At 33.7% G+C, this 23,991-nt stretch overlaps 2 protein-coding genes across 4 annotated transcripts in view; one reads left to right on the forward strand and one right to left on the reverse strand.

Moving 5' to 3' along the window:
• Nucleotides 1–9,104, reverse strand: part of LOC113228689 (chondroitin sulfate proteoglycan 4) — a 33,390-nt gene extending 24,286 nt beyond the window's left edge. The window contains exons 1-7 of the mRNA XM_026462045.1: nucleotides 8,893–9,104; nucleotides 7,761–7,897; nucleotides 6,912–7,058; nucleotides 6,645–6,788; nucleotides 6,315–6,496; nucleotides 5,870–6,077; nucleotides 1,575–1,730 (exon numbers count right to left, since the gene is read on the reverse strand). Coding sequence (XP_026317830.1) covers nucleotides 1,575–1,730; nucleotides 5,870–6,077; nucleotides 6,315–6,496; nucleotides 6,645–6,788; nucleotides 6,912–7,058; nucleotides 7,761–7,897; nucleotides 8,893–8,947 — 1,029 coding nt within the window. The 5' untranslated portion in view covers nucleotides 8,948–9,104. The remainder of the gene's footprint in view (nucleotides 1–1,574; nucleotides 1,731–5,869; nucleotides 6,078–6,314; nucleotides 6,497–6,644; nucleotides 6,789–6,911; nucleotides 7,059–7,760; nucleotides 7,898–8,892) is intronic.
• A 1,238-nt stretch (nucleotides 9,105–10,342) lies between these two features.
• Nucleotides 10,343–19,322, forward strand: LOC113227850 (chromatin complexes subunit BAP18-like). 3 transcript variants are annotated; one of them, XM_026460917.1, is made up of 5 exons: nucleotides 10,343–10,564; nucleotides 10,652–10,743; nucleotides 14,554–14,655; nucleotides 16,433–16,598; nucleotides 18,372–19,322. In XM_026460917.1, the coding sequence occupies exons 1-5, from the start codon at nucleotides 10,544–10,546 to the stop codon at nucleotides 18,477–18,479; spliced, it is 489 nt and encodes a 162-aa protein (XP_026316702.1). In that variant the 5' UTR covers nucleotides 10,343–10,543; the 3' UTR covers nucleotides 18,480–19,322. The 3 variants fall into 3 exon arrangements, with proteins under 3 accessions (XP_026316702.1, XP_026316710.1, XP_026316719.1); XM_026460925.1 differs by having other exon boundaries at nucleotides 14,551–14,655; nucleotides 16,433–16,541; nucleotides 18,372–19,321; XM_026460934.1 differs by having other exon boundaries at nucleotides 14,551–14,655; nucleotides 16,433–16,496; nucleotides 18,372–19,319.
• The last annotated feature ends 4,669 nt before the right edge of the window (nucleotides 19,323–23,991 follow it).

Genomic DNA, 23,991 nt, shown 5'->3' on the forward strand with positions numbered 1-23,991 from the left:
GGGGGGTGGACGGACATTTTGAACACCTTTTATAATTTATGTGTTTCTTTTTTCTTGTAAAATAAATAATCTAATATTTTTTACTGTTTTTTATTTCAAATTAACTTACTACATCTCAACACAAAACAATTTACTAGAAAGACTGTAAAATTTACTTACTTCGCTCTCGGAGACGTTATGTTGCAGAAGCTGTAACTTTTAGAATTGTGGACATAGGATTATGATTTTTGTCGTGTTTTTAAGAACAGCTGAAATACTTTAAAATTCATACATAAAAACAGTACCTTAATTTGGTTATTTTAGGATTAAATTACAAAAACTTAGTTTTTTTGGCAGTTTTTTGGTAAAAATTTACATTCATTATTTTTATTAGGCAATCCCTCACTTTTTTATGTACATGACAGATATTTTATTCAATTGCCGCTAATCTTAGCTTTCCGAAAAAATATTTTTTATGTTCGTACTGCTTTTACTTCTCATAATATGATAATTTTAGAACAAACGTTTAGCAAACTAAGTATAAAAAATCAAAATGACTGCCATTCCTAGGGAGTTGAGTTTTGACCGCACATGTATTAGTGTTTTTCACATAATATTGAATACTAAACACCCCCTTAAAGTTTGTACAGTGCGTGCCCTAACACTGTAGAAGCTTCTTGAAATTGACGTAATGGATCTCTTTCCATCTTTTGCGCATGCAATGTGTAGACAAAGGACAGTTAGTGATTTAATTATTTTGTTTGCTTTTGTAATTTATATTCACGATGAATTTATATATAAATTAAATACTATACAACTGTACAAAATAACACTTTTAAATGGTAACTATGATAACACAATATATTTGTTTAGTGAAAATATGATACAAAATCCTATTTATACACTTTACTGTAGTAATTTTTACAAGTTATTATTATATATTGTACTGCACAATTGATAACCGTGCTGTCAATCGAATAAACGAAGACTGCTGCGCGATTGACGCTCTGTATGCGATTTTGACGCCCTATGGATTCGGACAGTTTTTAGCGTGAACCCGACGTCCATTTGTTAGTACGTCAATGAATATAAACAAAGGTAATAGATACAAAAGGCTAACATACATAAAAGTTTAAACACTAGGCTAAGACTTAATTCAAAGGGAGGAATTTAGTTCCCGCTGCATAGTGCCGATAATTGTGTTGGATTTATGTTGCGGGTCCCACATTTATAATATAGACAAGATGTAACATTATATCAAGACTCAAAAGTATATTCCTTTAATGCATAGTTTCCTCTGCTGGTCTCCCCCCAGTGGGCGCTGAAGAGTCCAATGGGAGCGGTAGAGGTAACAGAAGCAATTGGTTGGCGTTGATGGTACCGCATTTGACAAAAAAAATACCTGAGTTAACTATATAAACTACACTACATATTTTCTTTTTCCTTGTGATTTTTTCTGTGAGTTAATACGAAAAATACGTGCTTTCAATTATTTCTTGTGGTGGTGGGCGTTGAAATATTTTTATCTTGCCTAAGTGAGCGGTGGGCCAAAAACTTTGGGAACCTATGCTTTAATGTAAATGCAATATCAGTACCATTATACTGGAGTCAGCAGCTTTAATTCCTTTAGCGAAGGCTCGCTGTCGCTTCTCTGTCTCTATCCCACCAAGGTAGAACGAATCTGATAGATCGAGGTATCTAGTACCTCCACTTTCAATCCTGGTGCTCATGGCTATGTTATCCACCGAGAGCTGGAAAACGAAAACGAATGATTCATTCGAAATGTTGTACGACACTCCGATTATTTTGTAGTAAAAAAAAATAATTCTCTTAATAAAAATACCATTCTTTATAATTTTGTATTGTATTGTATTACGTATTTCTGTTGAGCAAAAACACGCATCTCATAGGGACAAAAATATAAGACTTATTAAGAGCAGACGATTCAATTCCAAAACAGCAGCATATCTATCTACACATTGATGGATTTTGTTTTGTTGCACTAGAGGCAATATTCGAACAAAAGTGTAAAGTTTATGTGCTGCTGACTGTATAATATAAGGTTATATTTAAATATTAAGAAACTAATTAAATATTAAATAGATGTAAATGTCAGAGTCCAATATATTATATCCAACGCTTTATTACTTATGCAAACAAAATACGCTTTTTTTACACAACAAGTCATAGCTCTATTGCCACATTTCTGAGCAGACTTCCCCCGAGATTAAGAAGATCGAGGGGAACACTGCAATTCACTTTGTCTGATTGGGTGAGAAACAATTAAAGCAACACAAAAACACAGCAAGCACATAGGTTAGTTAAAATTAGCTTATATAGTATTTTATTATTTTTATTCTTTGTGTTAATCCGCGGTTAGTTAATAGTCGCTTCTGAGTTATATACACTTCATGAATATGACTATATATACTGAATGCTCTGTTACTCTTTATTCTTGGTCCAAAAACGAGCCCCTATCAAATTATTGTGTATTGAAATAGTGACCTTTAATATATTCATATACAGTCGAGATATTATGTTTAAGCCGTGATAGCCTAGATAATAGTTTCCCAAAGTGGTCCCTACCGCCCGTGACTCTTCAGTGGGCACTAAAGAGTCCTAAGGGAGTAGGGGCTCGGAAGCAATTGGGGGACGTTGTTGGTACGGATCCAGGAAGTGCTACCGAATTTGAAAAAAAAATACCTGAAATATCTATATAAACTACACTACATATATATAATTTTTTTCTTTGTTATTTTTTCCCTATGAGCGTGATGCGTTATTTTTATTTATTTAAGAATTCGTGTAAAGTACATTGTTGTGGCTAATATTATTTGTTTTATATATTCTTATTTTTTGTTAAATATTTAATTAAGTTTGGTAATTTGTAATATATTTTAATCGACGTAGCTAGTACGCCAGAATGTTATATCTTTAAACGAGAGGTATGTAGCATTGATACTAAGGGTTATAGTCTATAGTGGGTTGATGCTCCGTCCCCTCTTAGCAAAACAATAATTATGTACCTTGTATAGCGCCATTACGGTTGTGCGTCACAAACAAATATTGCAGTTGTTTTCAAACTCTTAATTTTTTAAATGCCTGTTTTTTCAACTAACTCCATTCTTTAAAGAGTCACCGCTTTTATTAAAGCTGAATTGGCTTCAGTTGGAAGAAAAAAAAATTATATCCATGGAAAGACGTAACTCGTTTCGCGTCCGCTTTAACCGCCGTCACAGAACGCACTACTTTTTCGCTCTTATTACATGGATATAAAGCTTTTTCTAACTGGGCAATAAATGTGGTGACCCCCTTAATGTTAATGGAAAGCTTACTTACGCTTACTAAAGCTTACTTGGAAACTTTACTTTTACATCCTGTCATATACCTAACTATGTACGTATAATAACTCTGAGATAAAATCGAAGTAAGGAGTATCAATTACAAAAAAAAAAATTTTAAGAATAGTGGAAACGTGAAAAGGTCTAAAAAAATAATGCAAGATGTTTTATATTGTTCTTAAATGGTGAGCATGTACAGTCAAGAGCACATCAAGCTTGACACTATGTACTTTGGACCGTTCTTGTCGTAGGCGGCATAGAGTTGGAGTTAAGTCTTAAGTGTCAAGCTTGACGTGCTCTTGACCCTGTACAAGCAAAAAATTATCCAATCATCATTTTTATTTAAACCGATACGCTCAAAAACTCATTATTGTGGAAAGATTTGTTATCCTATTGGTCGTGTTTCGGAGGTACACAACCTTTGGCTGCCTTTTTTATTTATTCACTATACAAACACATACATTTTTGAGCAGAAGTGTTATTAACAATAATTTATTGCTATAATGCTATTACTTTTATATTTTATTAAAATAATATTTTTTATGAAGAACAATAATATTAAAATAATAAATTGATTCAATATTACATAGCGTTAATTCTAATTAATAATAAAAATAAAAAGTCAGTTTTTGATCAATACGGATTGATATACAGGTCGGCGGGTTGCCTACCCACCAGCGTGAGCTGCATTGTCACAATTTCGTTTATTCGATTTCTGGCGCTTGTATTTAGCGAATGTGCTCTTTGCCGTATATGCGTTGTGTCGTTGCATGCTTTATACTTCTTTATAATAGTTTTTTAACAATAGCTAAAAAAACCGATTGCCTTTTGGTATATACATGAAATACATTATTTGTTTTGCTTGAGTGAAATCTTAAATCAATGACATGTTATAGAAAAAAAAGTAGGTATACATAAATAAATAACGCACACACTGATAGCCCTGCACATACATAGAATACCACAAATTACACCCAAACTCAAGAAAGAAATAACTGCAGGTAATACAAATATTTCTCTCGGCCCGGGAATAGAAACTGAGAGCTTTGCATGACGGGCCGACATGGTAACCGTTCGGTCATGAAGGCAATATAGCATTTATGATCCTGATGTAAAATTCTGTGATATGTTTCTTTCGCGCTGTGTATGGGGTAATTTTCTATGGGCTGCGGCATTTGTCATTTCGTCATAATTTCTCAATTGATCTACGAAATATATTGACACAAAATGGTTCTAAAAGTTCTGTAAGTTGTTTAATAAAAAAGGGTATTTTTTTCCATTATAAATTATTACTCGTAATATGCGTAATATGAAGAGCAGAACCGGAAAAAGGTTTATTATCTATGAGATGTCACTTCGACAGTGGTAGGTGTTTGTTTACATTGACTTGGATTTCATCTCAGAGTATAAACCATCACAAAGTTCGTAAGAAAACCTGCACATCAAGAAAGGCTTTCAAAACATTTTGCAATTTAAGGCAATTAACACGAATAAATAAATGATAAAATGTTATTATTAAATCACAACAAAGAACATGAAACTATTTGCGTCCTAATGATGACATGGTGGTGGTAGACAATTAATACTTCCTATATACCCAACCGCAGCTATAATTTGTTTATGGGTACGGGACGGATATATCAAATACATGACGACATGTACTTGCTTAATTTATTTAACCATGCGTGTTTGGACTTGAGGCAATTATTTTATTTTTTAAACAAAAAATTCGCAGCGTGCTGGCCAATAGAACAAATTCAAATAGCAGAAAACTTCGAGAGGTTCACATATTCACTTATCGAGAAATTAATCATTCTTTTAATGTGTTTGTGGCAGAGACACTCGCATACTTTGTTTACCGTTGATAACTTTCATGGTACAGAGGTTAGCTTAATTATGGGCGCTTGAGTAGTTCCCGGAGTCGATTCCGAGGAGGAGCAAGTAAATGAACTTTTCAAAATTGATTCTGTATTTCTAATTCCATATAAAACAAGTATAGTAATAAATTTAAGGTAAGCTTAATGCTGAAACTGAAAACAAATAGAAAGTGCACCTTGAATTCAGTGTCATGTTAGTTAGACTATTCGGATTATTTAGACGCCGACTATAAAAATTCACTTAGCCGTGTTTTTACATCTATAATTCGCTGCAGTTTATTTAATTAATTCGCCACAATCAGCTACTAAATATATTTTAATTTTGGACGTAAACTGCAGTTTTAGTATGAATTTGTAATGACGACGTAAATGAATGTGTTGTGGGGTGATTGTAGTGTATATGATGATTTTGCTATAAGATAAAGCCAGAATCATAATTGTAACATGCAATTTTTTCCAAATGATTCCATAAGTGGAGATTTCAAAAAACTTAGAATATAAATATGATTGCACAAGCAATAAAAAACTTATCTTCAAATAAAATTCGGTAAATGTGTTTAAACTATAAAATCGCAAAAGCATTTTAAAACTTTATATGTAAATAAAATGTTTTCATTTTATGTACAAAAATATATGTAATTACATTTTTTTTTATCATCATAAATGATTTACCTCAATCAAGGATGGGTTAAACAAAAGGTGCATCTTGTGCCACTGTCCATCGTTAACCCTTACAGTGTGCACTATTTGTCCACGCGCCATTTTGACACGTATCACCCCTTCTAAGATCTCCACAGCCAAGAAATCAGATCCTCGGCCTCCTCCAGGGTTGTATACAATTATTGAATTTTGTGTTATTGTTTTAAACTCTATTTGCCATCTGAAATTGTAAGTCAGCAATGTAGCACACTAATCGAAAGAAACGTTTTTTTGACGCTATCCCTTTTTCTTTCAATGAAAGAATGCTATTCCGCCATTAAAATCAGGTCTTTGCAAATTAGTGACATTTTGTTGCACTGATTGACTGAGAAAATACTTTTATTTTAATTTCTGGATCATGAAAATACTTAGCAACAACTCTATAAATATTGGTCTTAAAATGTTCTGAAAACCCCACCTTCCGCCAGCTCTAGAGTTTATTTTAGGCAGAATCAAATAAGCTCCTTCATCAACAAAACTGATGTCCGATGTGAGATCGGCGTCGAACTCGGGCGCACAATTCCACGTAACACCTTCCACGTGAACAGATCCACTGCGACTTCGCGCCTTTTCGATAATTTTGACACCATTGTAATAAACCTGCAAAGAGCATAAGTATGAAACAAGGTAAATAATGTGTACGCAATACTGGAATGCAATGTCACTTTGTAATATAAAGGCACAATTGTTACAATTTAAAATTTATTTTCAATCCACACACAATATTATCAAAGAAGCAAGTACTTACATCTTCCATACATCCTCGGAAATTTTCCATATGTCCAAGAAAAAGTTCAGAAAAGTCACCTTGTCCACCCAAAAAAATGCCAAAGTGAATGTTTAACTCAAAGAATCTGCCTGGTAGTTTTTTCTTAACTACATTATCATCAACCTGAAAATTATGGTGATTAGTTATTGCAGTGTTTTCCAAGAGTGTCATTGGTATTTAGTGGTCTTATCTCAGTCTAATTTATATATAGCACTATTTTAAACAGGACTGACAAATATTAGTTACCTTCATGGTAAGATTGGCCTCTCTTCTAACAATGTTGACATGGTGCCACTGCGTGTCATTGAGGTATGTACCTTTTGGTGAAGACAGTTCACTCTCACCAGCACCAAGGTTTATGTGCAGTTTTAATCTTCCACCCTCCAAACGGATCTAAAATATTTAGATTATAGAAATTAAATATATTTAAAAAACCTCCTCCTTTTTTTTAAGTCGGTAAAAAAAGAAGCTGATAAATTATTTTTTTAATGTGACAGGACCTAAACTCAGTCTCTCCATACTTCGTTTCAATCCATTTTAAATATTATACATATCCATAGATGGTTTAGTGATGACCAATTGTAATGCCAACTACAAATCAATTAATTAATTGAATGAATCTATTTATTCAATTGAGACAAAGTAGCAGTTTTCCTTACGTAACTTAATTAAGCATATTTAAAATTTCGAAATCTTAATTTTAAATCCTCCTGCAAATCCTTACACTTAGATATTCATTTGATTGAGATTCAAATATTCGATTTACTAATAGATTGAATGTTTTTTTCGTATAGCAACCATAGACTAGTCATAGTCTCATATAGTTAAAAAGTAACCTCACTTTTGGACTACCATTTTTCAAACATGATTTTATGATTATGAAAATATGATGATATATCAAGTCGAAATCTTCAAAATATACTTCATTGATGTATTGAGTGATTGCTTTAGAATTTTAACCAAACAGTTTTATTTACTTATTGTTGAAAATGGAATGGAACAGACTATAGTACATTTTTTGGGGTTCTATGAAAAGTCACAAAATCTACATATCTTTAGAAGAGCTTAAGTCTACAAAGACATTAATGAACTCACCATACAGTAATCAGTTTTACCAGCGGCAAGTAAGAGTAAAGCATCAGAAAGATGAGTTCGGAATCTGAAACTTATGTCAGTCACACCTTTAGCTTCTTGCAGGGGGTAGGCCACATGACTAGCTCCATAGAAAGATGCTGTAATTTAAACCATTAATTGTAGTTAAAGTATATCACAAAAAAAGAAAAATATGTTAATTGTTAAAAAGCAAGTCAATAACTAAAAAAGTTGCTGAAATAATAAAACAACAAAAATGACACTGAACATGACAAATGATGAAAGAAAAAACTTGATAAATTAACAAAAGATACCATGGAATGGTACCCAAGAGAGGAAAAAAGAAGAAAGAGAGATCATACTTTAGCTGGGAAAATGATTTTAAATATGTTGCTGGCAAATAGTAAAAGAAAGGGAGAAGTGGAAATCTCTACAAGAGGCCAGTATCTTAGGGCAAGCTGTAGTTACCAAATTACCAAAAACATAGAATTTGAGTAATATCATATAATGCTTCTTATATTGGATAAACTAGTCATTGTCTTCATCAACAGAAGATCACATTCTAAATACTTATAAAATGAGAATACTTTCTCAGAGAGACCCAAAATATTGACAACTGGCTGTAATGTGGATAATATTGCTATATTTATTTCTAAATTACTACCTATGATACCTGAAGATACAAAAAAATAAAAATGACAAAAGTAACAATCTGTCTTAACCTAAACTCTTTTGAAATTTGTGAATATTGTTATGAATTGTCTCAAAACAAAATAGATTATGTAAATATAAGTACCTACATGTATATTATAATAGCAAAGTATGCATATTGATATATGCATTTTAGTTAGAATCATATTTCATTACAGCTTTTACATTACTTACTTAGTTACTATCAATTAATCCACATTAACTTATAATAGTGCAATTACAATGCATGTTAATCATTGTAATGGTACGTCAGGTACATTAGATAGAGGTTAACTTGGCTTAATGTAAGACTAGCTGAGAGAATCTAAGGGAGGGAGATGTGTGAGAACTACAAAAGTGCACATGAACATGAAGTTGTAAACAAAGTTACAATGATCATTTGTAACGTAAAAAAACAATATCATGCGTGAATAAGCAGAGTTACCTTTGTCATAGGCATGTCCCAATGCGAGAAGTGCCAAAATTAGAACAAGTAACATTGTATATTAAGACGAACACAATCCTTGATTAAATTGTGAAACCACAATCAGGGCAACTTAAAAACACTATTCCCTATTCTTAAACATGTAAAAGAAACGCGGCACTCCTGCAATCTTGCGAAGACATCATCACTTCAAGTCAACAAGCCAGGCAGGCGTGGCGTGTGACAAACACATCTGTATACGCATTAATTTGGTTGGACGCACATAACATCATGTCACGCGTCGATTATTATTATTGCTGCAAAAACTTAGCACTTGAGTATTAACTATTACAATTTATGTATGCAATGTATAGAAATATTAATAAAATTTACAATGAAAAAAAAACAAGCTTCTCAGTCTTTCTTGTTATTTTATAATTCATTCATTCCTTTTTTTGACATTGCACTTTTAATTCTTCATTCATTCAAAACTGTTCACTCTTGTAGCCGTGCCGTGGTTTTACGGTTTTTTTAATTGGACATGCACGCACGACTAGGGATGCACCACAGACATAATCAAGATACACACCGCAAGTTCTTTACTCATGTGCCGCAAGTACCGCGATCTATAAAAAATCATGCGTGTGCCACATTTTTTGTATCTCCGATGACGTCACAAGTGCTATTTAATGAAGGGAAACCTCCTTCGGCAATAAAGCGATTGACTGAATCCAAGACGCGGACGAAGGACGTATTTAGATAAATTATTTTTCAAGTATTTGTTGATTATAAGAAGCCGTGAAATATTTATAAAATAAAATATTACCAGCATAAGTTAGTTTCTTTCTTTATTACGTGTTTCGAAAAAAAAAGTTGCGCGAGAAATGAAAAAAGACCAAGAAACTATATAGGATATTTTTAAAACAATTTCACTAAACAGTCTAAGGGTGCATTTAATCAACAAGAATTTCATCGCCGTCACCCCACGCGGCCGCCGCGCGATGGCTGAGAGGAATCCGCGTTACCGCCGCGCAGCGACCGCGTGCGTCTAACTGTCATGGCAAAATACGATCTATTTATTTAGCTTTCACGTTTTAACTTAAATGTATCTACGCGGCCACCGGGCGGTTGTATTAATTAGAGAAATTTAAATGTTGTTGCTTAGTAAATAGAATTCAGATTCGCCAATAATGTACGTACATGAAGGCGTGGTAACAAAGCGGTCACGCGTTTGCATCATCGATACAATCGCATATAAATTGCTAGAGTTGCATAGCTTGCAAAGTTGTATAGCTGTTAAAAGAACTGTTCAAGATTTGGTGATGGTGTAATGTTTGTTAATTTATGAAATAAAGTTGGCAGTGGCCGTACACTTTCTATGGTTGGTAGTTTTGACTGTCAAATAGAATTGATCAGATTATTTATGCTTCTCTTTCTCTTTGTGATTTTAGTGTTCTGTGTTAAGTCTAGCCCAGATTGGATTAATACAAATTAAGTCGTGTGCTTTGCATTTAATATTAAAAAAGCTCATTGTATTTTACAAAAAGTTACGACCGCAATACGTACCATTGTATTAACTTTAACTTCTATAAATAAAGTCAGCGTCCCTAATTTGGGAACTAATTTTTGGTCCTAAGCAATACTTTGATTCGTCAAAATTCCGGTCACCACAATGAACAATTCCGCGGCTAAGGTAATAAAGAATATTTGTTTATTAATGTTTGTTTGTACCTACATGATGCTAGTAGCCTGTTACTGTATTATTTTATTTCTTTCATAGGTCGGGGAAATATTTCGCGAAGCCGGCTCTGCGTTTAATAAACTGTCAGAAATGACCATGCTTTTGCATCCTATGGGAGATTCCCAACCTGGGTAAGCTTTAATCGCCAAATTTTTTCTTTTAAAGTCACTCCTAATAATTAAAGAAGGTCACTTAACACCTCTCTCTAATGAATTACTAATATTGGAGAAATCTAGTACAGTCTGTCTTTTTTGAAGATGGAGTAAAATAACATTCCATTGTGCTAGTATTGCTCGCTTGCAAGCAGCTAGTGATTGCAGTTGATAAATAGTATTTATTTGTTTATTAAATCAATGGTGGTCACACTTATGCAATAAACAGCCAAACTTTCTTTCTTTTGAATCATCATCAGCCCATTATTCGTCCGACTACTGGGCACAGGTTCATTTGAATTGTAAATTTTTAGGAAATTATGTACACTGCCATTAAAACTATTGAAAATATGAAGGGGTGGCAGGCATATTTTAAATTTTTATTAATTTTCAAATAGATACTTAAATCTTCAATAATCAGGAATCAGTAATCAGTAATTTATTGCATTCCACAATGTAAAAATACAGAGATGAAAAACTTATATCTATGAGCATCAATTGTGGACCCTGTTGGGCACAGCAATTTCGGTAGAGAGGAGGACGCTATGTTGATATATTTATTTCCAGATATGAACAATTGTACAAATTATAAATCTTAAAAATTAAATGCACCAAATATTAAAAATTTTTATGAAAAATAAATGTCAATAATAATTATCCTGTAGTCAAACTAAAAACTATTTAAAATGTCAAATAATTAGAATTTATATATATTTAAAATGTCAAATAATTAGAATTTAAGTCTATTTAAAATGTCAAGCCATTAATTAATTATGTATCTATCGTTTAAATAATCATTAACATTGTAATAACTTTTCAACAGAAGAATTTGTTTCAGCTCTGATATAAATTTATTATTATTATCTATATTCAGAATTTTGACGGGTAATTTGTTATAAATTTTAATGGACATGGCCAATGGGCCATCTGCATGTATTTTGAGACGAGAGCGGGGCAGCATTAATTTGTTTGGGTACCTTGATGTGTGGTGTGTGGGGAGGTCTGAGCGTTTGGTGTATAATTCTGGGTGTTTACGTACAAATTTACACGTTTCTAAAATATAAATGCATGGTAAGGTTAGTATTTTGTGTTTTTGAAAGTGAGGCTTGCATGTGTCGGTTTGTTTTATGTTACAAATTATTCTTATAATTTTTTTCTGTAATGTGAAAAGCGATGGTGCATCAGTGCTATTACCCCACAGAGTAACACCGTAACTTAGCCAAGCATAGGCATATGCGTAGTACGTCGTTATCGCTGTTTGTGTGTCTGTAGTTTTTTTTATTTCATAAAGTGCATAATAAAATTTTGACATTTTCATACGAATTTTTTTGAATATGTGATTTAAAATTAACATTGGAATCTATATTTAAGCCAAGCAAAGTCCAACTATTTACTACTTCCAAATTTATGTTTTTATAACTAAAATTAATATTGATTGGTTGTTTTTGATGTGGGTGAAAAGACATTAATTTAGTTTTTGCATAGTTAATTTCTAGATTGTGGTCTGTCAGCCATGACTCGGTTTTTTCTACAAGTATTTGGAGCTTGCTGTTTAAAAGAACATTATTTTCACATGACGTTAATATGGAAATATCATCTGCGAACAATATACAAGTTTCGTCAGTGACTGTAGGGAGGTCATTTATATAAATGAGAAATAGGAGGCAACTAATAATACTTCCTTGTGGTATTGAGGCATTTATAATTTTTGGATCCGATCTTATTTTTTGTATTTCTTTTGTCCCATAATTAAAATAATCTATTTCAACGAATTGAACTCTATTTCTTAAATATGACGCAAACCAGTCATGGGCTTTACCGCGAACACCTATGCCCTTTAGTTTATCTAATAATATTTTATGTTGTACTTTATCGTAAGCTTTTGACATATCTAGTAATATGCCATAGCGTATTTCTTTTTATCGATTATATTAAGCACTTCTTGAATATATTTATATACCGCTAAGACAGTTGACCGTTTTTTGCGGAAGCCGTTCTGACTTTCGTTGAATATATTAAACTTTTCACAGAAACTGTAGAGTCTATTATACATAGCTTTCTCAAAAATTTTTGAACACGAGGGCAAAAGAGCTATTGGGCGATAATTATTAGGGTCATTTTTTGATTGAGTTTTATGGATCGGTTTAACTATTGTTTGTTTTAACTGATCCGGGACTATGCCTTCTTCAAATGACTGATTTATCAGTAACCAGAATGGCAGAGCTAGCTCGTCAGCACATTCTTTAAGCAATGCTGGCGGAATGCTATCGATTCCACAGCTTTTTTTGTTTTTTAATATAAAATATTAAATATAAAAATATAAAATAATAAATCTTCCTGTTCTTATTGAAATGTATAATGAATAAAAAAATATTTCAATACTACACTCCGTCCAACCATTTATTGACTGCTCGAATTCTAACCAATTAGTATGTCGTAATTGATTTCTGATTTGATTTTTTTTATAACAATCAATTTTATTTATGAAGAAGTTTAAATCGTGAATGTGAGCAGGTTCAAAAAAGAAAATATTGTCTAATTGAGATTGTGATGTTGCGTTTAACAATTTGTGTACTCAAGAATTAATAATAATTAATGTTAATGAGGATTCAAATGATAATTCATTCAACATTCACATGGAGAAGAATCCGATGATTTACTTGGTACTTCGTGACAGGTTAGTTTCCGCAACTCGACATCAAGGCTCCTATTTTGCGTGTGGTGAGTGCAGGGTCCTACTCGTGCCACTCAAGCTCCTCCTGGAATCTCAGCCTCTTCGGTTTGCTGAAGACTTCGGGGAGCGACCTCGTCACTCCAAAGTACTTTGTCCTGTGGTTGGCCACGCCAGACCACTCTAGTAGGATGTGCGCGGCCGATTCCTCCCCCTCCATGCACACTCTGCATACAAGGCTGTCCGTGATACCTAAATTGAAAAGGTATTTATTGTATGGACCCTGACCCGTTAGATTGGCAGATAGAGTGAGCAGCTCTTGTCTTTTAATTAATCAAACTTAAAAGAATCCGATGATTCGTTATAATAAGAAATAAAAATTTATTATTATTATAATTTATTTCATGTCATTATAATTTATTAGACAAGTACCAACATTTATCAATGTGAATAATTTTTGTTACATAATCTGTTGGCTCAATAAATACCGGAGCTAAAGAGCATGTCGCATCACTAACATTAAAAAATGAAAGAGTCCAGGAAGTATTGCATTTTTTCTCTATAGTTGTATATCAATAATCACGGAACTTCGGAGGTATGCATACTGCAACTGTCAAAATAAGGAAGGCATTATTAGTAATCATTAAAACCTCGTAACATTCACAATTCAGACATTTTTGGCAAAATTTTACCTTCTTTCACAATCCATTGATAAAACTGTGGACAACAAGTCAATGAATGTTTACAATTTTATGATAACTGGTAATCTTGCAAATGTCATTTTACTCCGTTTTCCAAAAAGCCAGACTATACTAGCTACTTAGGTCATACTGTCTCACAATGACCTTCCTATAGGTTGCATGGCTGGTAGTTAGGGCTGGATCACTATCATGAAGTCTCGAAATTCATGGTAGCTCATAGAAGCAATGACTCAAGTTAACCTCAGTAAATTATGCAATTGTACATACAGGATTATAAATTAAATACTGATATAAAAAGCTTGGTGACAATTGTTTATATGTGCTAGTAAAAATTTACATCTTGTCCTGGATGCTTTCTGTTTTACATATATGTTTAAGCAGCTTTGCTACAATTATGTGATTTTTGTTTTACGGTAGTGGCAAGTGGACTGAAGAAGAAATTGAGATGCTGCGCAACTGTGTCCACCGGTTTGCAGTAGACCTCAATAAGCTTAGTCAACATATCAAAAACAGGACTGTGTGAGTATGGTCATTTGTTCAACAATTTTTTCAGCATGTGGAGGTTCTGGGTTCCATTTTACCATGTAAGGTAGGGCCCAGCACAATGATTACAACGAACTTTTTTATAATTTCTCTATAATACCAATATATGATCAGGTAAAGTTTCTACTACTAGCAGAAAATTATTTCAATAAAAACCTACAAGTTATCAGGCACCACGACAGAAATACATACAACGCTTCTAATGTTACCTTAAAGTTTCCATGTTTTAACAATCTTTACGGGAAACAACAACTAAAGTATCAAATACTAAAACTTATAAACGACCTACCCCTAACTCTCAAACAAAAAATTAATAAAATAAACATTAAAAATAAGTTAAAGAAGCATTTCTTAAATTTATTACAAAAATATCATTAATAGAATATCATATACATAATTATAGTTTAAATAACACACATGTGAATGTGTATATATAAATTGTATTATAGATTGTGTGTTATGTGTATGTGAATGTACGTGTGCATGGTATACACATGATATTATTGATAAAAATGTACTATTGAATCAAGTGTAAGAAATCCGCCGGAGTGTCTGCACAATTTAGCCATAATACAGGCACTCGCAATCTCTCGACGTGTCGATCGGCCAGGGCAAGTAGAATTGATTGCCATCATTGTATTTTACCCTACAATTAAATTAACAGTGTTTGCTGAGCTAATACCTTGGATTACTTCATAACTACAACTTAAGTTAAATGTAATGTTTATTTGTACTAGATGACGAGTGGCAGTGTACGGTAAAACCTAAACTGGTTTTTGGGACACTGTACAATTATTATACCTATGTAAATTTTGTTATGTTTAAATAAATAAAAATAAATTTGCTGTTGAACCAATTTCGAAAACTAATATAATTTAATTGTTTCTGATCCACATGTTTTGAGAACTGCATCCATATTGTCGCTTAACAGTCAACACTGCTCAAGATTTTTTCGGTTTTTACTTTTGAATGTTACCTTTGTCACATTTAAATGTCAATATCAGTATAAATAGTATAATTGTACATACATACGTACATATATATACTTCACGCCTTTTCCCCCATCAAGATAGGCAGAAACAACAGTCTTCCACTTGCTATGGTCCTGACACATCTTTCGCTTCAACACGCATGCATATAATTTTATATACATAAATTATATATGTCATTCATACATAGACCACCTGTCATAAACAATGTATACCTACAATAATATACGCAGTTATTTCAATCTCCTTTAAAATTACTCAAAATTACTTGAGCGGTGTCGTTCGCTAAGCGGCTTTTTTGTTACTTTTCTGGGCATCCAAAAGTAGATTAATTGAACATAAAGCTTCTATTACAATCTATACAATCTTGTTGTGAAGTGTTTCCAAAAATATCTTATAAATGCCTAATTTATTTCAATAATATTTCTGTAATTACAACAAACCACAAAAACCATTATACTGTGTGTCTTTATTCCATAAATAAAAATCTCAACAGTTAACAAATCTCTTTATTACTCATGATTTTATCTACTTTGTAATGTTGCTTACTTCATATTTTATTGGTATTTATGAATTTGTTCTTCATAGTAATTAAAGATACGCGTTCTTCCTTAAGCAATTTCCTAAACATTTACAGAGCCGTTGTTACGTTGATCTTAGTGATTACACCTTTTTTTAACAAGTTTATTTACATAATTAATTATTTAAGTATTAAGTGTAAGAAAAGTGCGAAAAAATGGACAGTATATTTGGAAATTTTTCAGAACCCAAATCCGTACAACACTAAAGAAGAAAGCATTTGAAGATGCAGGTATACCTGTGAGACAGGTAAGCAGCGCGGTAACAAGTCTGTCTCAGCCGCAGACCCCTCAGGTAGCATCACCACGGAGCGTGATCAGCCATCAGTCCGTGTTAGGAAAAAACGCCGAGGTTCAAACCTTCACTAACTAATAAAAAATGAATTTTTCTTATGTACAATTTTTAAGTTTTTGTGCTGTTTTTTGATTTGATTTTTGGTTAGTGAAGTTTGAATTTTTATAGTTTTTTTCTTTAATTTTGCTATTCACTCGGCCGCATGATTGGTACAGTTAGCGTCGACATGAAAGTTCAAACTAACCAAAAATATTCGAACTTTTAGTAAAAATATAAATATAAATAGTTTTAACTAGTTTTAGCAATTTCGACTTTTTGCATATATTTTAGTCGTTTAAAGAGCCAGTGTAAATATAAATTATATATTCTATATTTTGATTACTTTGAACGTTCAGATTATTTTGATGTTGACCATACTGTAGCTGAGCTTCTCATTCGAGGTGGGTCAGTGGGTGGCTGAACGAGTTAAGAGACTTCAAAGAAGGGGATTGGGATTATTTTGGGCTCTTTACTGCTTCTCAGAGGAATATTTCAATATTACTATTACAATAAAACCAAGTTTTTATTAGCGTAAAATACTAGTACCAAAATACTACAATTTGAGAAAATTTCAATTATCCTTATTATTACTGCAATGCTATAATTATATTCGAAATAGCAAAAAGAAGATAGGCTAATTACAACTACTGCTGTAAGAGATATGCAAACTCAAAAGTAATCCAACCAGATAACACCACTATATATTTATACTCCATTCATACGCTAGAAACGATAGACGACTTTACATTTGCTTTGTTTGCGTTATATGGGATCATGTAATGGCCAATCCAAATTACAAATTAGTACGACAGTAACTCGCATGTCGATCTGCACACTAGCTTGCACCGGGTAAACTAAGCATTAGTCACGCACGTATTATAATGCGCGGCGCAATGGCTAGAGAGCAACGAGTCTTTTGGTATTGTGTTTTCTTACGAGTTCCAAGAATGAGGAGGAGGTACTACGTGAGTTATTTAGACCGTCGTTGCTTTACAAACGCGAACAAAGTATAGGACGGTTCAGTGCGGTTCGTACCACACACGCGGTGTATTCTTTTTTTTTGTGATATCAAGTGACGGAACGGACAAGTCGTGGTAATGGTAAGCTACACGCCTGTCCATAACAGTTGCAGTGTCACTCAGAGCTTTACATCGCAAAGATCTTAGGGGCACTGCCACTCCGCCCGTCACCCTGAGACATAAGTTGACAATTCCCATGTGTCTGTAACGTCATCAGCACCACCCTTACTCTTCAAAACCGGAACACAGTAATGCTGACACTGCTGGGCGGCAGCAGAAATAGGTAAGGTGGCAGTACTTCCCTGGACGAACTCTTTCACAATGAGCTAGCTCTGCTGCTACTAAATCATTCATTTGAGATCCAACAGTAAACCTTTTATAACGCAGCCATATTATGATATTATACCTATGCAAACGGAGATAAGGTTGCAGACGAGTCACTATATTTTTTGCGAAATGTAGCGTAGGTATTGATTTAATTGACTGTTTTCTTAATGCCTGTTGCGGAACTCCACCTTCCAGGCCATACGCACTGTTTTGAAACCAAATCAGCCTTATTCAATCGCATTTGTATACGGATCTGGTGATATCACGAATCCCCGAAATATGGTGTTCAAAATAGTTTTGGTTACCGGTACAAACAGGTTTATCGACTGTGTGAATATTCTGAGGAACCAAATTTTTAATAACTATAAACATATTCACCTGTATGGCTGGGCGGGCTCGGAGCTTCGGGTACTTGGAACTAACACATACCATTTTATATCCACAGGTAACTCTCAATATGCTGAATGCCTCTGAAAACGAGGTAGACGTAGAAGGGCTCAGCAACGACGTAAAACTGGAATTTGAGGCCAACACAGAAGAGGTAGCTACATGAAATTCGTTTAGCTGCTCTTTCTAAGCAGTGGATTGGGTACCCTCCTCTTTATATGTTAGATTCGTTGTTAAATAACCTGCAATTATTTCATATAAAAAATTTGAAATGTTTAGTTTTTATTGTCTCAAGTTAATGTATAACTGATATTTTGAAACAAAACTGATTATTCTATTTAATTTGACACATTGGTGAGCATTAGTCCACACACAACGACAGTGTAAAACTTAACATAGATTATAATTTCAAATTATAAGTGTTATTTAAAATTAATGTACGTATAATCGAAATTATGCAGTACCTAGCCTAAAATAGCCTGCCCTTGTTTTAATTAAATTGCTTAATTCTGTGTCCATATATAATAATGAAAAAATATGACGGGGATTTTTTCGTCGAAGTGTTGTGGACTGATAATTTACTGTTTTATTGATTTTGTGTACAAAAAGAACTAAAAATTGTGACTCTTGGTTTCTGAAATAATTGCGATAGAACTTATTTTGAAATCCATAGTCAATAAGTCTTTAAAATTAAAAGTAAAATAACTTTATGATTTGTAAATATATTAACTCTGTCAGCAATTACTTTTCTGTAAAATTACACAATAGTTAGGGCTTTCAAATTTTCCGTAGCGTACTTGTAAGAGGGTACTAAATCTGTAAGAGACGGTTTAAATTAATGTAGTGTAAGTGAAAAGGACAATGTGACTAGTGTTTGTTGTTAATCTTAATGTAAGTTTAGTACATAGTAGTAGAAAGTCCAATAGAACATAATTTACAACCCTCGTGTTAAAATATTATTATAGTCAAAAATTAACTTTGTCAAATTGCATGCAGGTTACTTGCAAAATTACATTAATAATAATATTTTGGCAAATAAAGATATAACGGGCGGACTTTGCTCACCATCAAATTAACGTATACAGGGTGTTGATTTGCATTCTCACCATATTTAAGAAATTAATAATAGAAATAATGCTAAATCATCTAGAAATATTTAAAAAAATATTCTGTTCAATATTCTGGCTAATTGTATCTAGTAAAGTTTTGTAAAATTGTCCCCCAAGTGTACTCACCGCAGAGGACAGTGACCCCGCCACTCCCTTCACCGGGCGATACGTAATCTTTCTCGATCGCTTATTTACCTTCTTTTTAAATCATGTTTTTGTACTAGTATTGTATAATTTACTAATTATTTATATGAATTAGAAATGTTGACTGAAAAAAGAATTTTTGTAACTTAGATTTGGTACTTACCAACTTGAGGTTACATGAAAGTAGTGCTAAAAGTACCTAGCTCCACAGCTGGTGGCAGGCTCCGTACCGGAGCCAGCCACAGATTCCAGGGTTTCGTTTCAACTTAGCACATTCTTCACAACAGAAAAAAACCAGATACGATTTTTGCGCGCAATTCTTCGACATTCGTAATCTGCGTAAACTAAACGTTACACATCATGCCATAAGAACGCACTTGATGGTAAATGCACATGGTAGCGATTTTTTTTGCACTAACTTTGTTTACGTCACACACAAACCACGTTGCATTTCGTGAAAAACTAGAACGTATGCGCGATGTCAGCGGAACGCAGACGCAATACGCAAGATGGACTGACAATCTACCAATCACGCGCTCGATACGATACTCGCCCCCGTCTCTACTCTTACCTGGCCACCAAATAGATCAAAAATGCATATTTTCTGCGCATACTGCGCATGGGCCATTGTTAAAATGATTGCCGGTACCTGGGGCACGTGTAGCGCAAGGCCCTTGGATCAAACTTCAATAAGAATTTAGGAATTTCTTTCTTATTTATTTTTTTAGTGATTTGGGTTCAGTTTCGAATTGGAATGACCTCTGTAAATATGGCGAGAATGCAAATCAATACGTTGTATTTCAGTCGCAATTTGTACATTTTTCTTTTACATTATATAGTTTCAGAATGACTGAAAAATTGTTAATTTCTAGAAAAAAACATGAATGCTAATTTTAAAAAGTGATGTAACCCACTTATTTATCTGCATACCTCATACAGAACATAAAATCTCCCGTTGATAATGGAACTGGACGTCGACTATTCGGAAGAAAAATAACGGATAGTTTGCATAAGTTTATACTATTTTGTATGAGGCCGTGCAAAAATCGACCAATCCAGAAACAATTGGGTCTTTTTCAGGTTAGTGTTCTCTACCTGATTGCGGTGATATGATATAAGTTATATTATCATGAACTTACACTCAATGTTAATGAATACTTAAATACTAAAAATTGCCACCGAAATTAGGTACAGAACACTAACCTGAAAATTACCCAATTACCAAACGTTTTAAATAAAGGGATAACCCATGCGTTTTTGTTTTGCGATTTTTGTTGTCATGTGCGTGTGCAATACACGCACATTCGGGCAAAAATGTCACTGTAATTCGCAAATAGCGAGATTGTAATCATAGTGTGCGTTCATTCAAAAATAGAGCTGTTAAACTCGTTGTCTACCAAAACAGAGTGGAGAGGAGTTGTGCCTAAACAACCAAAAGGAATGAATTACAAAAAATTGACAATACTAAAATAAAATAAAATTAATAATAAAATTAACATGCCAAATGTTTCTGTGACTCGGTTACGGAGGACTATTAATACTTTAGCCTCGCTGATATCCTGACAGCTACTTGACTACATTCCAGTTGCTGAAAAACCCGTCTTTTCCGCTCCACTTGAAGGCCTATTCTACTGATAATAGGCCTTCATTTGTTGATAGGTCAATGGCCTTCATGTTGAATTTTGATATGAATGCTCATTTGTTGGTGGAATAAATTCGTATTTTAAATTTCGCAACATGTTGATCGCCTAAGTGTGAGAGACGTTTTTTAATTGTGCTTATTTCTTAATAACTAAAATGGCCAGATGCCACCTGAACTTTTTCTCAAAGCAATAAAATCTTGTACTATAATAAATTCATAAAATTGTACATTAGTTTAATTGTACATGAATTTAGAAGCTAATAATAACTAAGAAATTTGTTAACGGTTACGAATACAATTGTTATTATATTCTAGGTAAAATTAGTTAATGATTAAATAATACATTGCTAATTGTTTGGTATTATTTTAATGGTGCTCCTGTGGACTTATAAATGGCCTTTGCGTAGTGTTGTTGAATGTGAATAGTATTTTTCCGATTTTGCAGAAAAATGTCCATTACTATTTGAAATTTGTTGGAAAGTTACACAACAATATTTAATATTTATGACAAGAAGGGCAGACTAGTAAAACACGTGTGTTGACCAAATTGAGATCTGCCGTGAAGCGAAGGCAACAATTGGGTAAAGGAGGAATCTATAGTAACTAAAGCTTAGATGTTACGTGTACGTGCAATATTCCAGCTAGACATAAAATTTTAATATTAGGATGGTCCACCTTTTAAAGTTACAAGCGTATTTTACCGCCCACACTGGGATAACATTATTCTGCTGGCTCCATTCTTCAACCTCAACGAAAGTCTGTTACTATAATTCTAAGTCTTAATCCTTGCCACAAACTGGATCGAGAAAGGTGGAAAAATTTAAAAAAAATTCCTTTTTTTTAATGACTACCAATTTTTCAGAATTTGTGAATGCCAGCCGAAATCCCCTCAATCAATCCTGCAATAATGTTGATAGTCTTATTATTCTTTCTACATTAGTTTTGATTATAGTGACCCTCCCCACCGACCTTTAGGGTATACGCGAAGAGCATTATGACCTGCGCGAGCATGGTCCTATCCCCTGATCAGCCCGATTGCACTGACCTCATCCAGTTCTCTGTAAGGCCAGCGCCTTGGTGCCTCTGGTGCGGAGCTGTAAAGCATGCTCACTTCGCGACGCCGAAAAACGGCGTCTCTCCAGTTTCCAAACTCCTACGCGGCTGGAGGGACTGGATGTGGTCTATCTAGCTCTGGCTAGTGTCGGAGAAGCCGGTAGCAGTGTCCTGTGACAATGTCCGTACATAGCTAACAACTTAAAGGGCAACACACGTGTCCCGCGCATGTCTTCACCAGTAGGCCCTCGTCTAGACCGCCACCGGAGCAGACGAACGTATTCATCCCTGCAGCTAACCACAAACCCCGGCGAGTCCTTTTCGTGTAGCTATCAAATATTTTCACCCATACATATAATTTTCATCGTATGCATTGACTTACCCACAAATAGACATCGGGTCTAATACAAAAACCACGAAAAAATATCCGAGGTTAACCTATACAAACGTAGTGACATGTTACGAAATATAAAAAACTAAAACATTTAATTTAAATTGTAACGTCATTGCAGTACTGCCTAAATTTGCTTACAACAATTTAAGGGCCCAAAACATTGACCTACTGTTGGTAGTTTTATGGCCCAAAAACACCATATTCAGCTTCTACTGGAAACTTAATAAAATGCACCATATTTAGCTTCGACTGAAAATTACTTGAACACAAGAGTAATGGAATAGCCTTTCTCGGAAACATTAATTAATTTTTTTACATATTATTATGTCGAATTTTGTACAAATTCACTTAAAGGTACTTATATTAAAGAGTTGCGCAGATACATACATACAAATATTAATTCATATGTGAAAAGAAGTGTGTACTATAAGAAATGTACTGATATTCTAACTAAACGTAAACTCAAATATCTAAATATTAGATAGTAAACTTCAATGGTTTCCACATATATCTTCCCTGGCCAGCAGATTAAGCTCCACTGCATACGCAGTCCGCAGAATACGTGAGCTTACCGATGTTAGTACTGCTAGACTAGTTTACTTTAGTTACTTCCATAGTATAATGTCCTACGGGATTTTCATGTGGGGTAAAGCGGCAGATATTCAAACCATATTTGTATTGCAAAAACGAGCGATTCGTTCTGTGTACCGTCTAGGCTTAGAATAATAACGCATAGAATGATAGTTTCATATCAAACGAACTGTCACAAGTGAGGCAAAAATCAAATTCATGTAGTGAATCTGGTTTTTATATTCAAATTCATGTAGGGTATTCGTGTAGTACGTTAATTTTCGGTTTTAGTGAATATTTATACAAAAATACAAGTTGAAACGCGTCACTTCCTTGTGGAATGTGATGCTAGTATCTATTTTATGTTTGTCTGACGTATTTTTACACTCATTTACCGCACATTTCGTCATTTTTAGCTAAAATTCTGGAGCTGTTCGCGGTGCAAGTTGACCTTGAGCACTGAAGGCCCGCCCGCTCGTGTAGGCCCATTGGGAGCGCATTTTACTATACATCGTAAATAACTAGATTTCCTTGGTTCATTTTACCGTCCAATCCGCGCTGAATATGAACAGAACTCACCAAGACATTGTGATTTAGATGAGACAGTTTACCACAATATTGTTATAACAATATTGGTTTTATATTCAAAAACTTATGTGGGGACGTCATCAACAGATTTAATGCTAAATTTTGAGATTTTTATGTATTTTGCATTTTTTTTAATAATTTTTATATATTAAAATTACATACAAATACTTAAGACATT

This window comes from Hyposmocoma kahamanoa, unplaced genomic scaffold (assembly GCF_003589595.1).
Source record: "Hyposmocoma kahamanoa isolate Upper Pololo Valley unplaced genomic scaffold, ASM358959v1 100021, whole genome shotgun sequence".
NCBI classification, from domain to species: Eukaryota; Metazoa; Arthropoda; class Insecta; order Lepidoptera; family Cosmopterigidae; genus Hyposmocoma; species Hyposmocoma kahamanoa.

Coding starts and splice junctions, on each gene's coding strand:
- LOC113227850 (XM_026460917.1), top strand. CDS start 10,544: ATGAACAATTCCGCGGCTAAG. Junction 10,744..14,553: donor ATGGGAGATTCCCAACCTGG/GTAAGCTTTAAT, acceptor GTTTTACGGTAG/TGGCAAGTGGACTGAAGAAG. Junction 16,599..18,371: donor TGTTAGGAAAAAACGCCGAG/GTTCAAACCTTC, acceptor TTATATCCACAG/GTAACTCTCAATATGCTGAA.